Here is a 16,976-nt window from a genome sequence, read left to right as displayed (position 1 = left end):
TAAAAAATATGATTTTTTCAAATATTTACACCTGAGTTTAGATGGATGGAATCCAGATCTTACAGCATGGTCATCTCAGTGCAGCACTGGAGTCCAAGGCATCTCTCCCAGCCTGTTTCAGCAAGCCTGCCAAGATGGTTCTGGTCATCCAGCCCTGCATGGAGTTCTGGCCTTTTCAGCAGCTCGTGGAAGACTCCTCTGTCCCCCTTTCTTCTTCCCAGCACACCTTGCTAAAGAACCCAAACCTCCTGTAAATAACACTCCTTCCTGTCACCTCATACACACACCTGTCACCTTGCTAACCTCTGTCTGCCCAGGCCCAAACACCTACTTTGATATGGGTCATCAACACCTTTTGTCATGTTAAGGGGCTGGCTTATCCCCAGCTAGGTATGTGAAGCTGCCTGGGCTTGTGATCCTAAACTGAAAACAACAGTGCTTGGCTCAGTTTTAATTAATCAACCTTTGCTTAATTTATGAGTTTGCTCGCATTATAGCTCTTTACTGAATCAAGAGATTATGGAGAGTCTGCCTCTCCCACAAACTCTTAACATTTTGTCACATTTTCTTGCATTTACAGGCAAATATTTGCAATGCAAATGCAGGATGTATTCAAATAAGTTTCAGAGCATTTCTGCATAATGCATACATTGAAACCACAAGTGTTCCCAATCCCAGAGTTACCTTTTTATGTTCTGCTATATAAGATGAATAGCTGTCAATTCACTATTTGGGAAAAGTAAAGCAATACATTATTAATATTATGTTGTTATTATTATTTAAGACTGTTATGCTGCAGTCCTATACACACTTGCTGGGACTAAGTCCCACTGAATTCAGTAGGACTTAATTCTGAGCAAACATGTCTAAGATTGCACTATTACCCTAACCTCCAGTAAGGTCAGGTTATGGATCTGTTTGCCAGCTAAGAGCAATGTGTTTCCAATAAAATTATGAATGACTCAAGTACCTAGGAATATTAAGTAGCAACATATTACCCATACCATACTTAAAACGTACCGTAATTGGCATTCAGAATGCAATTCAGCATTAAGATCATAGCAGAAGTTGGCCCTCTCCTGGGTGATTTTATAATTACTCCTCTATAAGCAGTTTCAGAGAAACTAGTCATATATTACATTTCATTCTGCAGAATCCTTGTACCAATTTTGGGGACTTCTCTATTTGTTAAATAATTCATAATGCCTCTCTGATATTTGTTTTCCTACCATTAAAATAATTAATCTATTGAAGAATGTAGGATTGTAGGATTTTTTTTAGGTTATAGGGAACCCCAAATAATTTTTATTCAATACATTTCAAAATGTACATGACTGAGACTTGTGCAGTTTTGTGTAGAAATCAGACTCAGTTCAAACTGGGCTTAATGGTATCAGTTAGTCTTAAAGTGTTCCTCTCTATACCATCTGTACATATCATAAGGTATGTGCTCCCCACATTTGTCTGAACAGTGAAAAGTCCAGAGTTGTAGAGCTTATCTCACTTGGCTTAGCTTCTTTTGGAAGTTCGCTGGAGGCTTAAGGTATTTTGCAGCATTTGATTTTATTTACAAAGATAAAAGCTGAGCCAGGCAAGTTCCTTTGTGAGAAAAGTACCACCTAAGTACTGTTGTTAGGTATAACAAAGTTGCTCTGTACCAGAGGACAAATAAGTGGGCACCCTCTCTCACCTGGCTGGTAGTGAGAAAGAAAAAGAGAGTGGGATGTGTGAGCTGGAAGCAAGAAGCAGGCAGAAGCCAGACTGTTTGTTTGTTTTTTTGTTTAGAAGCAAGACAATTAGGGCTATGCTTGATTTCTATTTGATTCCAAGGCTGTGACTGAGAGAAGCAAGACCTTCTGGTGTGTCAATTAACAGCGCAGACTCAGATTGTATATATGTGCAAATAAACCATATATCTTAAAGACACCACAGCCTCTGCTGTCCCTCATTCTATGGAAACCAGACCCTGGGAATCTCACACCGCTCAGAGACTGGGGTGGCATGCAACAGTATGTTATTTATGCCATGTGGTTGAAACCAAGGCAGATGGATTTGGAAATGTACCCTGACAATATATCTCACTATTTTAGATCTTCTCCCAATTTTTGTCTGAAAAGGTCCCTTACTCACCACAGAAGTAGATTACTGAAACCAAGGCCATTAATATGTGGAAACATGCCTTCCTCCAAGCAAACAGATTTTGCAAATGTTTTTACTTCTGACCTGAAAGTGTACTGTGCAAATGAACCTAATAAGTTTGCTTCATTTACCATAAGTAGCAACATACAAAGTTTCCCTAAAATGAGTCAGTCTCCAAGCAATGCATAATTTTATACATACAGTGGTACCTTGGGTTAAGAACTTAATTCGTTCCGGAGATCCGTTCTTAACCTGAAACTGTTCTTAACCTGAGGTACCACTTTAGCAAATGGGTCCTCCCACTGCCGCCACACATTTTCTGTTCTCATCCTGAAGAAAAGTTCTTAACCCGAGGTACTATTTCTGGGTTAGGGGAATCTCTAACCTGAAGCGTCTGTAACCCGAGGTACCACTATACACTTCTGTCATGTCACCTCTTAGCTGCCTTATCCCTAAACTAAAAAGTCCCAAATGCTGCAACCTTTCCTCATAGTGGGGTTGTATTGAGTACCATGACAATGTGATTTCGGCCCACCCCTGGAGCAGGGAAGGGTCTGCAGAGCAACGTTATCTGCCTTATGCATAGCTGGATGAAACAAATCCCGACATGTCTGGCGGCAGAATCAGAGTGTGCCTTTCTGCAGCCGAGAATAACGTTAAGAAGTGAAGAGAAGTAGGCGGGGCGGGTGGAGTTACGTTGCAATCTCGCTCACTCCGTGGCCGGACACGGCGTGTTAAGATGGGGTAACTAGAGCCTAAATCAATGCCCCCGGGCCCAAGCGTCTTCCACATGGCAACCGTTGTCAAGAGCTTGCTGCCGTTGATCGGGCAGGTCCTAGCAGGGATGAAATACATTCATCAATGACAAAAAAAAATAATCTACAAAACACCAGGATGGTGGTAGAGAAGACGGCGCTAAAACCAGAAGCGGAAAAAAATATTAATCCGTAGTTGTCAAAGTAAGCTGCGGGGATTGCTCGGATATTACAGTAGCTACGGTTCCGCCGAGGTGTTTCACAACAAACCTGACAGGACCCGGCAGCGCGGGTCTGTCAGACACCCAGTCTATAGAGATAGAAAGATATAGCAGAGAACGTTAGATATTAAGAAATGGCTAGTTAAGATGGAGAGTAGTAATTTTAAAAGTTTTTTTTAAAATCATACAAAATTAAAATTGCCTACAAAAAGATATAGTGAGGTCCATTTCTCTCTTTATGGATAAACTATGGCCGCGGAATAGATGTGCGTTTCGCTCTGTACTTTGGCATCTCTATAGTGAAAACTCTCCATCCTGCGCGTTGGACGTTAGGTTGGAAAAAGCAGTTCAGCGTGAGGCCGGAAGTGCCCCAAAGGGTGCAGGAAGTGGGTAAAGTGTGTAGTTGGGCTTGTGCTTCTTTGGCTGGGAGCGAGGGGCTTTACTGCCGCCGCCGCCGCCGCCGCTGCTTGCTTTAATTGCCAGTTTGCGGACCTTCTCTGGCTTTCCTCATGCTGCCCGCAGACTGTGCCCACAGGTGATATTGTAGTAATAGTAGTAGTTGTTATTGCAGTTACATCAGCGTGCCTGCAGTTTATGGAGTAGAATTGGAGAGGCTCCTCCTGTCCCGGCGCGTTTACTACTGTATCTAAGTTTAAATTCCGGAGGAAGGGAGCCCCGCCCCCCGCCGGCCTTGGGACGGGGTGGCGGGTCCAACCCCAGGACTTATTTGTAGGGTAAAAGCCGAGCCCCTTCAACAACTGAGGGAAGTAGTGTCTCAGCTCATTGTGCAGCGGTACCCAGTGTTTCGTTTCTAAAATGAGGCGAGTCTTGGATTACAAGCCTGCTTGTGAGGGATGCCTAGAAATTCCATACACACATCCATAACTTAATGTCAAATTTTGTATGGGGCTGTCAAATGCTTCCTTATCTCCCCATGTCTTTTCCTAGAGAACAGGCCAATTTAAAGAATGTTGATTATATTGTTTCCAAGTTAAATAGCAACATTTTCTTCTTGTACCATTTGCCATTTTAGACTGGTTTCTCTACTCACCCAAGCCTTGGAGGACTGTGCTGAACAAAAGCAGCAACTGCAGCAGAAACTAACACAATGCCAAGCTATTCTTGGAGACTGGTAAGCTGGAGGTGGGCAAAGAGGAATAAGTGCCAGTCCTATCATAAAGTTTCAGAGAATTGTGTTGTTTTTTTAAGTGAGGAGGAAGCAAACTGTGTTAGTAAAAAAAACACACAACAAAAAACAACTGTGTTAGTTAATTCTCAGTTTTCCCATCTCTCCTTATTACCAAGCAGAAGAGATGAGTCCATACAGATTTTTTTAAAAAAGTTAAAAGCTAAGAACCTTGTTGTTTCCTCAGGATGTCTGGGCAAAGAATATTGTTATTAATGACAATAACTGTCTTGTGTGTTGTTTGAAAGGATGACAGCTGTGGAAGAATTATTGGCCATATCTGTTTCTTGCTGAATGCATGCTCTGTGTTTCCTTTCTGCTAGGAACTCACAAGCTCCTGAATACCCAGTCCTTGATGATGGCAAAAATGATAATCAAGGTATGGGAACAACAGTTCTTTCCCAGCCTCTGTCTTCAGTTAGGTGTTCTCTCTTTCCTTTGCCTACATGCTAGGTACTTTTGTCTGTGTCTTCAGACTTAGAGGCACTTCATTGTGGGATCACACTGGTATTCAGTGTGTTTTGCACTGGTAAAGGGGTGGAGTGGGGAAAGAAGCAAAGTATGAAATTTATAAAACAGTAAAAAAAAGCCCAAAGCATTTCAGTACAGATTTTATTTAAGGTCCCTTCCAACTCTACAATTTTATTATTCTCTTATTCTAATAATATTTTTTTCCTAGTAAGTCTTTACATCTTAAACTTGGCTGTGGCAGTTTCTGTGCATACTTGGGTAGGATCAAGTCCAATAACTCACATGATACATAAAACTAGACTTCTTTGCATTGCAGGCCCAAAATTCTGCATCCAATCATTTGGAATATGCCATAGACTTGCATTTTTGTTAATTGTGGTCTGGTTCTACCATAACCTTTTGCAGCATTATCTTGAGACAGTCAACATACTGTCTTCATGGTAGGCACATTCAAATAAAGTTTAAGCTGTTTGGTTAATGAGAAATTTCACTATGAGGAGGGTGTGTGGAAAACATAACATATATCATTGTCCATAAATGACTTTGTGCTTTAAAAAAATATCTGCATCATTGCAGGGGGATTGGACTAGATGACCCTATCCAACTCTACAATTCTACTAGTTTGTGATTTGGATCAGAGCGAGACAGCACTGAAAGACCTCAATTAATATATTAACTCTTTCATTTGTAGGAAGTGAACCCTCAGCCAAGGAACTCGAGGAACTGGAGCTGCTTAACAAAGCCCTGGAGAAAGCACTAAAGATCCGAGCAAAGTTCCAGCAGGCTCCATGTGAGCTTATAGAAAGTGCCAAAGCTGCAGAAAAGAAGGCTGTTAGTAGTGGTGATGTAAAACAGCAAGTGGATCATTCTAAGGAGAGCATCTCGAAGACAGTAAAAGTGCAATCTGTGAGCAGAAAGCCAGTGCCTTCCAAAAAGCCTACAGCATACATGCTGAAAGCTCCCTACAGGACTGACTTAGATGTGAAAAGGTCACAAGTGAAAATGTCAGGCAGACTGAGCTCCAGAACTTCAAAGATGCCAGGGAGGAAGAAGTCAGCCAAAGGAGCTGCCTCCCCCAAAGCCATGTTGTCTGCAAAAATAACCCAAATGGGTCATGAAAAGGTCTTTGCCACTGAAGAACCCAGAACACAACATGAATTTTCTAAATCTTCACATTGTGCAAAGCTAATCCCTTCATTTGGGAACCTTGTGGGTGGGGGAGACATTGCAGGTACTGATGTGCCTTTTCCTGAAGCAGAGCATAATTTTGTTGGTCCTGCTCCAGAGTCTGTAGCCACACAGAGCCATACGGAAGAAGGCACCCCAGGGGCAGACACAACATCCCAGATATCTACTCTACAGGAAAAGGGGTAAGTTTCCAAGTTGCTTCTTCTTGTTTTCTTCTCCATCAAACACATTTTGGGCCTATTGAAATTTCTGAGCTATTTGTAAAGACGGTGGTTCTGGCTAAATGTCCTTGACCTGAACTAATTTAATAAGTGGCAATACAAAATAAATGCTTGTGGGATGGGTTGGAATTGGCATGGTGTGATAGCAATGGCTGGGTTATAGAAGGGCAGCTGGTGTCCATACAGCTAGTAACTTGCTTTTTGATATCTGAAATTAAAGATAAGGAAATGAAAACATGTATCCAGATTTTTGAATATGTGTGTGCTAAGTATTATAATGCAGTTCCATTTTTTATTTTTACAGATCTTTGCTGAAACTGCCACATCCTTATGGGAAAGCCTTTTCCAGGTATACCAGGTAACCTTATGCTAATCAAAAACTCAGAGTTCCCTGCAAATGGATGGGGGAAATTTGAGGGAGGAATCTAAGCCTTTATGGTAGGATGGCCGAGGTTATTAGTAATTTGCAAAATGGAACTGGGATTGAAGAAGTGTTCTGTAGTCTGTCTTCTGGCACATCCACGGGGGTGGCACCAATCTGTGTTGTCTAGATGGGTTGGTTTTAGAGACCTTAAGTCAACTTTTCATATAGCCATGGGTGTATTTAGTAGCCTTTTATTCTCATGGCCTTTCTTTGCCTTCTGCAGAATGGGTATAGGAAGCTGCCTGATACCAGGTCAGATTATACATCCCTCTAGCTCAAGAGCAGGGGACCTGCAGGCAATGGTCTAATTACACCTGTCAGACCTCCTCATTTGGCCCACAAGGCCATTTTGGCCAGGACATGCCCATTATAAGCTGGTGTGGGGCAGACAAAAAGCTGGCTCAGACAAAAAGGAGGCCTGCAAGGGTTTCCTGAGGTCACTGTGACATGGGGGTCTTCGCCCATCAGTAAGACTTGGCTCATGGGGGTGAAGGTGATAATGGTTGTTCCCTCTGGCCAGCATTGTCTGCTCAAACTGTTAGCAACTTTTTGGCACAGTCTTGGGCAGAGGTGGTACCCATCACCTGGTTCCTGTTGTTTCCAACTGGAGTTGGTCAAGAATTGAATATGGGACCTTATGCATGTAAAGCATGTACCTTACCTAATGCTAGTTTGGATAAACATGGGTTTTTTTAGGCTGATGAATGATAGAACCTCCCCCACACCGACACCTTGAATGGTATAAATCAGGCTTCCTCGGCCTTGGCCCTCCAGATGTTTTTGGCCTACAACCCCCATGATCCCTAGCTAGCAGGACCAGTGGTCAGGGATGATGGGAATTGTAGTCTCAAAACATCTGGATGGCTGAGGTTGAGGAAGCCTGGTATAAATGATGTACTGTTATCCTGTTTCTTTTAGACATGGGTTATGCTGTTTCCCTCTTGGAAATAATCAGTCTCTTCTAGTTTAATGCCAGTCAGTGATTCTTGGAGGCTATAGGTGACCAGGAGAGTTGCTGTTTACAAACCTGGGTTAAAAGCTTATCATGTGACACATCTATAACTCTGTGAGGAAAGTAGTTCTTTGTGGTCACATCCACACGATGCACCTAAGTGCATTTAAAGCACATGACTTTCCCCAAATAATCATGGGAATTATTGTTAACCCCCCACACACATAGTTACAGTTTCCAACACCCTTAAAAGCTACAGTTCCTAGGATTCTTTGGGAGAAGCCATGCGTTTTAAATTTACATGTGGATGTGACCTGTATATGCAGTTTTAACACTATTCAGTGTTTCTTTCATTTCCTTTGACATCTGAACAGCTGCAAAAAAATGGGAATATGTGATCAGAGACCATACGTGATTGTCTTCTGATGTAATACTACAGTCATACCTTGGGTTGAAGTAGCTTCAGGATGAATATTTTCGTGTTGCGCTCCGCGGCGACCTGGAAGTAACGGAGTGCGTTACTTCCGGGTTTTGCTGCATGCGCAGACGCTCAAAATGACGTCACGCACATGCGCAGAAGCGGCGAATTGCGACCCGCGTGGATGCGGGTTACGTTTGCTTGAGGATGCGAACGGGGCTCCAGTATGGATCCTTTTCGCATCCAGAGGTACCACTGTATTACATTTTATGTCATTACTGTATGGCTGCTGGTTGTCTGAATGCATCCCGAGCTAGAGTTAATTGAGTGACTAGGGCTGGATCTAGACACATCAAAGAAGTGTTTCAGTTAAACAAGTTGCAAACTTTGTACTGTATGAGAAATCTAGTTAGCAAAAACGGAACTCTACAGCGCCATCTGGTGTCAAGTGTTAGAATGCACAAACAACGCATATAAGGCACTTTTTCTTTGCCAATGTAGCTGAGTCCAGAGTCAAAAGAAAAATAATTAATACATCTCTATAGCTGCATCTGTCATATCCTATGTATAATATATACTATCATGTTTTTAACAGAAACTAAAACAAATGGCATCAATCTGTGTTGGCAGGAGGTTCTATCAAATTGTAGATTTGGATGACATAGTTTTGTCCTGCTGTTTAACTGAAACCACATGTGGTTTTCAAGTTTCAAAGTAAAATAGACACACAAATAAAATGCGTATGTGTTAGGAGTCAAAATACGTATTAGGAGCCAAATATTTTCTCATTCTTGCAGCTTGAAAAGCATCAGTCACTAGTGTCTAACAAACGTCTGGGATCTAAATGCCAACAACAACTTTAATTTGGAACAGGCAGAATAATATCTGCCACATGCTAAGAAAATATAAATCCATTGTTCCACTGAGTCTAATCTAAAGAGTCTAACCTGGTAGAGAATACTTTCCACCAATTTAAAGTGTGAGTCTCCGAATTCTGCAACTGCTAGCAGATTTTGCAATGAAGACCATATTCTGCAGTCATTGCCATGTATTTCTGTATGGCTTGGACAGCGGACAAGGGTATCTGTTCTGCTGTGCTTTCTCATTGTTGATGATGGTCTGGATTACTCCAGTGGAAGCCTACTGTGCACTACTGGAAACAAGGCTTGTATCTCTCAAGTAAGCAGATGCCCTTCTGTGGCTTTAGCTATCTGAGAAGGTGCAATAAGTCCATCCAGCAATTTAGGACAAGTTGTTCTCATCCTTGCCTATAGATGGACCAAATATCCTAAATTTGATTACTTTTCCAATAGCATTATACACAATCCTTCCTTCTTCCTTAGATCGTTTTTGAGTTTTGGTGACAAAGGTCTGTTGATACACTCAGTGTTTTGGGATCCTGCAGTGTAAGCAAATAAGTATAGTTGACAGAAATACGATTGGCCCTGCTTCAGGAAGAACTGTAATGTGTGAGGTGTGAATTTCAGGCTAAGCCCAACTCTTGCTAACTGCGTGTTCCCCTCCTTTATAAATGCCTAGGCTGGGAGAGAAATGCCGTCTTTGCAAAACAAGCCCAGAAGCTGTTGCTGCAAGGAATAGTTTTATGGAGAAACTACAAGCAACAGTATCCTTTTCTGGCTTTGGCTTTATAATGGGGGGGGCAGGGGGCAGCTGTGGCCTTCCAGATGTTGTCGGGTCTCCAACGTCCAGCGGTCCCAACTAGCATGGCCAACCACCAGAGTTGATGGGAGTCTAGCAGTATTAGAAGGACCTCAGGGCTGCAGCTGTGGCTTGATGAGTGCATAAAATAGCCTATGTGGAAAGAGGCTTTTGGGCACATCCAAGACCTTTGGTGGGGGAGTCCGTTCTGTTTCTTCCTTTTGCATATTCTCATTTGAAAAATGTCAGTATTTTTCAGTAGTAGTTGTTTTTTTTTTAAATATGGCCTTCAGTTTCAGCTTTTAAACACCTGCTGGAAAGTTTTCTGTTCTGTCAGCACACAGTTAAGAATGCATCTTTCCATAATAGCTGGTTTTTAATTTTAATGTTAATTTTTGCCATTGTACGGTTTTATATTTAATTGTTGTAAACTGCTCTGATTTTTTTAATGAATAGCAGTATATAAATATTTTTTATAAACAAAATAAACAATATAGCAGATAACATGAAGGAAAGAAAGTTAAACTATAAATATCATGCCTGTTCTGTATTTTTGGATAAAAATAACTTTGAACAAAAGTTTGAAAAGGTGTGAAGATCCAGTCCCTCTTCTCCCAGCCCACTTTCTACCTGCACAGAACTTGGTGAATGCACCTGTGTGGAATTCCTTGTTTCCAGGAATGTTGCTAAATGCAAGGCCAGTTTTGGCCCTGAAACATTTGACCTTGCTATAAATCTGGCAAGCTAGCCAGTAGGATGGTGACCCTAAATGCCTTTATGTCCACTGTCTCCACTAAGCCTTATTGACTTAAGCTTATGGTCAGTTCTGCTTGCCTTCACTAGCCTTAAGTCCAGTTGAAGTGAAAGAAGAGTTTAAGCACTTACGTGACATTCACTCCCATGTCAGCCAGTGCATGGAAGCTGAGACCTCAGGTAAGAAAGGTGATGAAGGTAGCTAAAATGCTTTGGGAATGTAATTTCAGTCTCAAAAAATTGTGGTGGAGATATCCATACCCACAGCTGTGAACAGATTATTTGCCCCGCAGATTACATTGGCAAGAAGCTATGGTCTGGTGTGCACCCCCCCCCAATTCTCTATTTTGCCTCTAGTCCGTATGATGCATGTAGTTTGGAACACAATATATCTCACCAATGTTTCATTTTTGAGTGTGCACTTAAAAATCCTAATGAACGGTAGCTGTCAGAACATAGCTTGCATTTCTTTATTTGTGGGACCCCCGCACTTGCAACTTCTCTGAGGTGCTAGACTTGAGGCTGCCTTCTCCCAAGTGATTCTGTGAGACCTGAAGCCTCTTAACTCTCTTATTCCTCTTAGAGTCTCTTGGAGAAAACCCAACTTGGCAGAGACAGTACGAAAGTCTTCTGACTCTGGAGGGCCTGCAAACGATAGTGGGCCAGTGTCTGGACAAAGTACACCAGTTAAGAGAAGGTGAAGGAAATGACATAATAACATTGTGTTGTTTTTTAAAAAAATGATGTATAGATATAACCAATTACAGATAGATAACATCAGATTTGGGAGCGGCAATACCACACACTCATTCTGCATGCTTACCCTGGATGGTTGAAAATTCAGCACTCGTTCCAGGTCTCCACCTAGGCGTGGGCCATGTAGGGTTAGGACATTTTGTCATAATCCTGCTTGGCTGCCTTCCATGGCACTGCAGCTTTCTCAGCAAAAACAAACAGATCAGCCTTACCCTGTAACTAATTGCTCAGTTCCTAGCAATGCGTGGCTTGTTTTCTTATGCAGATACAGTAAGCAAATTGTGTTGCAAACAAAAGGTTTATTATAGAACCATGGAGTTGCAAGGTGTCTTTTATGCCATCTGGTTCAACTCCCTGCTTAATGCAGGAGATCAAGAGTATCCCCAGCAGGCATCTGCCTGGAGACCTTGAGCAAGGGAGAGCCTGCTAGCCCTCTAATAGATTGGTTCCACTGTCAATCTGCTTTTAACAATAAGATGTTTCAGTTCAAATCTTGCCTTATGAACCTAAGAAGAGCCTGCTGGATTAGGCCAGTGGCCCATCTTGTCCAGCATCCTGTTCTCACAGTGGCCACCCAGATGCCTGCAGGAAACCTTCAAGTGGAACCAGAGCACAACCCATCCTATGGTTTCCAGCAACTGGCCAGAAGCATTATGCCTTCTGTAGGAGCATATTCCATAGTTTAACTTGAGCCCATTAGAGATCTAGTCCAGGCATAGGCAGATTCGGCCCTCCAGATTCAGACCTGACCACTGGTTCTGTTAGCTAGGGATGATGGGAGTTGTAATCCCAAAACACCTGGAGGGCCAAGTTTGCCTATGCCTGATCATCCTACCTTCTGGGTCAGCCGCGAACAACACTTCTTCTGTGTTCTAGCCCTTCAGGTATTGGCAGAGTGCTATCACTTCCCTCTTGGTCTCCTCACTTTTGTGCTTTGCTAATCCCCTGACAGCTATGGAGTCCCATTCGAAGCTGTTCCCTGCTAACTCCACTTGCGGTGACGGATGTTCCTCTGCATGGTGTGCCTCCCCTGGAAGCCAGAGGTGCTGGGATGTAGAAACTGTTGGGCCACCGCCGCTGCTTTCTTACTCCAGCTTGGAGGAGCTGAAGGAGATGGAAGCCTTGAGACTGAAGGTGGCGATGCTGCGCCAGCAACTTGAAATACAGAAGGTAACTTGGCAGTAAGGCTGCCTTTTATGGTGTTGGGGTCTAAGCTCTTTGCTCACTTTGTTCAGACATCCTGGTCAGGTTCAGCTGGTGGGGTGTAAGTCTTAAGATGTATGCTTAAGATAAATAAAACATTTAATAAAAATAATAATAAGGTGATTGAGGTCTTGGGGGAGTCACTGTTAGTGGTCCCCATGGCTTGGGTGCACCAGGAACTTTGTGTTTAGTGTTGTAGACCCAAGTTTATGGAACTCCCTTCCAGCTGAAGTCAGACAGGCACCTTCCCTGCTGAATTCCCAGCACCTACTAAATGCTTTTTTCATTTATTCTGGCAGGCATTTTAATTGAAGTTTGATTTTATAGTTTTAATTGATTTTTACTGCTTGTATTGTATCAAGAGACTATTGCAGTTAAGCAGTATATACCGTATTTTTCGCCCTATAAGACGCACTTTTTCCCCTCCAAAAATGAAGGGGAAATGTGGGTGCGTCTTATGGGGCGAATGCAGGCTTTCGCTGAAGCCTGGAGAGCGAGGGGGGTCGGTACGCACCGACCCCTCTCGCTCTCCAGGCTTCAGGAAGCTATCCGCTAGCTGTGGGAGATCCAGCTCTCCCAGGGCTAGCGGAGAGCTTGCGCGCACCCAGAAGCTTGGGGCGCGCTGAGCTCCGCACGCCCCAAGCTTCTGGTGTAGCGCAGCGATCCGCTAGCCCTGGGAGAGCCCCGCGGCTCTCCCAGGGCTAGCGGACTGCTTGCCGGCACCCAGAAGCTTGGGGCGCGCTGACCTCAGCACGCCCCAAGCTTCTGTATTAGCGCAGCAGTCCGCTAGCCCTGGGAGAGCCCCGCGGCTCTCCCAGGGCTAGCGGACTGCTTGCGCGCACCCAGAAGCTTGGGGCGTGCTGACCTCAGCACGCCCCAAGCTTCTGTATTAGCGCAGCGGTCCGCTAGCCCTGGGAGAGCCCCGTGGCTCTCCCAGGGCTAGCGGACTGCTTGCCGGCACCCAGAAGCTTGGGGCGCGCTGAGCTCAGCACGCCCCAAGCTTCTGTATTAGCGCAGCGGTCCGCTAGCCCTGGGAGAGCCCCGCGACTCTCCCAGGGCTAGCGGACTGCTTGCCGGCACCCAGAAGCTTGGGGCGCGCTGACCTCAGCACACCCCAAGCTTCTGGATTAGCGCAGGTGTCCGCTAGCCCTGGGAGAGCCGCCCAGCTCTCCCACGGCTAGCGGAGACCTTGCCGGCACCCAGAAGCTTGGGGCGTGCTGAGCTCCGCACGCCCCAAGCTTCGGGATTAGCGCAGCGCACCTGGGGGGGGGGAATTTTCCTTTATTTCCCCCCAAAAAAACTAGGTGCGTCTTATGGGGCGAAAAATACGGTACATTGTTTAAATAATAATACAATAAAGATCTAAGGGCTGTAGCTCAGTAGTAGAACATCTGTTTTACATGTACAGGGTCCCAGGTTCAAATTCCCTATATCTTCAGGTATGGCTGAAACCCTGGAGAGCTGCTGCCAGCCAGTGTAGACAGTATACCGAGCCAGATGAAGCAATGGTCTGACTGTATGAAGCAGCTTCCTGTGTTCCTAAATCTGGCTGTTTTATATTCAGAGAGATTAATTGGCTATCCTGCTGCATAGAACTAAAAGCGAGTGGATGAAACAGCAGGCAGCTAGGTAATATGCTCTCACAACTGGAAACTGGCCAGATGAAAACTCAGTTTTTACTTAATGGTAGCTGTAGAAAGCTTTTCTATTGAGCTTGAACCAATTGTGCTAATTTATTGATAGTATGAATTCCGGAGTGGGGCATCATTCTAATATAATGCATTAAGTTTGCCGTAGGAGCAAAGTGCCACGTTTTAGCCAACCATTCACTTGGTTTTTCATCTGTTCTCTTTTCCCCAGCTTCGGTCTGTAGCTGCCCCTGAGGTTATACCTCCTTTAGCATTAGGGTTCACTGGCTGTCCAAATGAGCCTCATTGCACCATCCTGATGCTATGCTGACTCTGATTAGTGGCTTTTTTCTTTTTTCAACATTGCAGGTTGCTTGAGGGACTCTGCTTTGTGGGTTTCCTGGTTCACAATGCAGAAAGCACCACAAGCAAGCACAGCTGCCTCCCCCTGGATATTAGCAGCCATTTACTGAGAGCTGGAAAAGGCAGTCAAGGGACAATTGTAGAACTCTTACTTGCTTCCCTGATTCAGTATATCACCTGCACTCTTCAACTTCTGAATGGTCTGTGTTGGAGATACTGTCCCTCCCCACTAACAGGTTGTCTTGTTCCCAGGCCATGGAAGCTGAACTCCTCCCTCTTCTAGAACCTGGACGTATTCAGGAAAGCTCCAGAGCATCACTGTACCGTGCCATTTACACCTTGCTGTGTGAAGGAGGTGAACGCTTCCCTGTTCTTGTGCATGATGAGGAGTTGCACAGCTGACTTGACGCCTCGATCTGACATATGACAATGTGCATAGAAAGCATTGAACTCTGGCTGCAGTCTTTAAATCAGTGCACATCCTTGGACTGTTCTGTGAATGATCAAGCTTAATAGTACTCTAAGGGGCATTGCCTGCATTCATAAAGCAAATAAATTTATTTTATACCTTTGAAATCTTTCTCTTGCACAAACTTCTTTCAGCCTCATCTTAAACCTCTCAAACAGGTTCTGATGTACACCCCCCCCCCTTTCTCATTGAGAATGGAGGGATGGGCTGTTAATGACCAAAGATTCTGGTGCCTGCCATTTTGGCCATGCATGTGGCCCATGTTCAGGCTCCTGAGGACTTGAGACCTTCCTGTGAGCAGATTTCAACATGTATCAAAAAGTGCAAGGTTCAGGAATTCAGAGAGTGATCGTACCTTATTAAATACACAGTTGCATAGAAGGGGCGGGGAGGCAACCCTAGTGCAAGAACTGGTGTCACAGCGCTGTCAGGCAAGGCGTGTCCAGAATGAGGGACTCACTATTTATAGCCAGGAAGTGGACTTACAAGTTAGGAAAAGGCATGTCCATCAGTTCTATGTCTCTCAGCTACCGCTAGGACTGGTCCATTGCAAGTTGGGTGACTTCTTGAAATCCTCTTATGAAAGGCATCCACATAATTCTTAATCTTGATTTGCCCCCCCCCCAAAAAAAAGTAGTGATGGCCACCAACTTGGATTATTAGAAAATGGCTATCCTACCTCCACTGTTGGAGGCAGTATGTCTGAATACCAGTTGCTAGGAATCAGAAGTGGGGAGTGATGCTGCTGTGCTCATGCCCTACTTGTGGGCTTCCCATTGGCCCCTGGTTGGCCCCTGTGAATACAGCCTTCTGGATTAGATGGGCCAAGAGAACTGATCCTGCAGTTCTCTTCTTGGGTGCCAAACCCAGTTCCAAAATGGAGAATCTTCAGCACACATCAGCAAACATACCCACCTACCTTCCTCAGATGAAAATAGGGACATTCTTTTCTACATCAGTATCACTCCTGGAGGTGGGGGGCTTTTTCTGCATGTTAATATTTTTTCATGATACAGACAACCCCCCCTCAAAGCCCAGCTAGCTTCAGCACCCACCCTCGACCCCCATAACCTTGGCCCCCACATCCCTCAAACTACAGCCCCCCACAGGCCTGCCTGCATCCTGCCAGCCATACCCTTCTCCTTCACCCCCAGGGCCTTCTGCTCAGGATTTCCTCAGGCTGCTGCCTTCTCTTCAGGCCTGACCTGGCTCACTTTCTCCTCCTTGTTTTTATTCAGCATGGCCAGCTGGATGGGTGGCTGGGGGCTCGCCAGGCCAGGAAATCACAGTCAGTGGGGACAGTGGCGCTGGCATCCCCAGTGCCTTGCTCCCCCTTCTCCTCTTCCTGCTACAACTACTACTATTATTCCACCAGCCTGCTACAACTACTACTACTATTCCACCAGCCTGGCTCCCTCAGACACAGTGCAAGAGTCTTTGGTGGCAAATGAGGTTGAGGTGGAGGAGCAAAGGAAGGCAGCCTCAGCCAGCAACTCTCTCTTCCCCCCCCCTGCTTCCTCCAAATGTGAAGCCATTTCCAGTTAGCATGCCTCAACAAAGATGGGAATTCAGGACTCAGCATGAGAAAGTGAGAAACCGTGATAGCTTAAGCGTTTTCGTGACATTTCTGGGACAGTTGGAGACTATGATGTCCCTCTTGGCATGTTGAGATATTCATAAGATCAACATTGCAGGGTTTGGAGATGGAAAGACCATAAAGCACAAACCACTACTGAGTTTTTTAAAAGGTTGAGATGGATTCACAATATATGATCACTTTTTGCAGATTTAGAGGAAGGTGTGTGTTTTTTTAGCTGCTGTAGTTGAATAGCCTGTTCCGGCATGGTGCCCTATTAGAGGCTGATTAGAGCCAGGAATATAGCAGCAAGGGCCTGCTGTCTTTGCCAGGTTTGGCAGTGACAGAGTTGTGACATTTTAATCAGCTCACCTTTTCGCCTTGTTATTTCTATTCAGTCCCCAGAAACTGCCAGTGTTAATCTAGCAAAAGCAGTTTCCCCATCAAACATGGGAATTTGGGAGTGGGGGGCAGGGAGCTGGCAGCAAAATTCCAATTGTTCAACATATAAGGTTGCTGGCTTCCAAGGGTTCAAATGTTTTTGCACCTCAAAAGAGCATCAAACTGGTTGCATACTGTTCTGCTGAGAGGTGA

The 16,976-nt window shown here is 44.5% G+C and overlaps 1 protein-coding gene across 3 annotated transcripts; it reads left to right on the top strand.

The window, feature by feature from the left end:
• Positions 1 to 3,315: 3,315 nt before the first annotated feature.
• TEDC2 (tubulin epsilon and delta complex 2) lies at positions 3,316 to 14,913 on the top strand. 3 transcript variants are annotated; one of them, XM_081170447.1, is made up of 10 exons: positions 3,316 to 3,505; positions 4,149 to 4,247; positions 4,625 to 4,680; positions 5,464 to 6,142; positions 6,486 to 6,530; positions 9,515 to 9,599; positions 10,459 to 10,567; positions 10,971 to 11,084; positions 12,096 to 12,313; positions 14,590 to 14,913. In XM_081170447.1, exons 1-10 carry the CDS (start codon positions 3,354 to 3,356, stop codon positions 14,737 to 14,739), a joined length of 1,707 nt encoding a protein of 568 aa, XP_081026573.1. In that variant the 5' UTR covers positions 3,316 to 3,353; the 3' UTR covers positions 14,740 to 14,913. The 3 variants fall into 3 exon arrangements, with proteins under 3 accessions (XP_081026573.1, XP_081026572.1, XP_081026574.1); XM_081170446.1 differs by having other exon boundaries at positions 3,323 to 3,505; positions 6,486 to 6,539; XM_081170448.1 differs by having other exon boundaries at positions 3,504 to 3,650; positions 6,486 to 6,539.
• Positions 14,914 to 16,976: the final 2,063 nt, after the last annotated feature.

The sequence above is a fragment of the Podarcis bocagei genome (genome assembly GCF_964188305.1).
Source record: "Podarcis bocagei genome assembly, chromosome: 14".
Taxonomy (NCBI): Eukaryota; Metazoa; Chordata; class Lepidosauria; order Squamata; family Lacertidae; genus Podarcis; species Podarcis bocagei.
The sequence above is the reverse complement of the archived record's forward strand: the minus strand, read 5'-3'. Positions and strand labels throughout refer to the sequence as shown.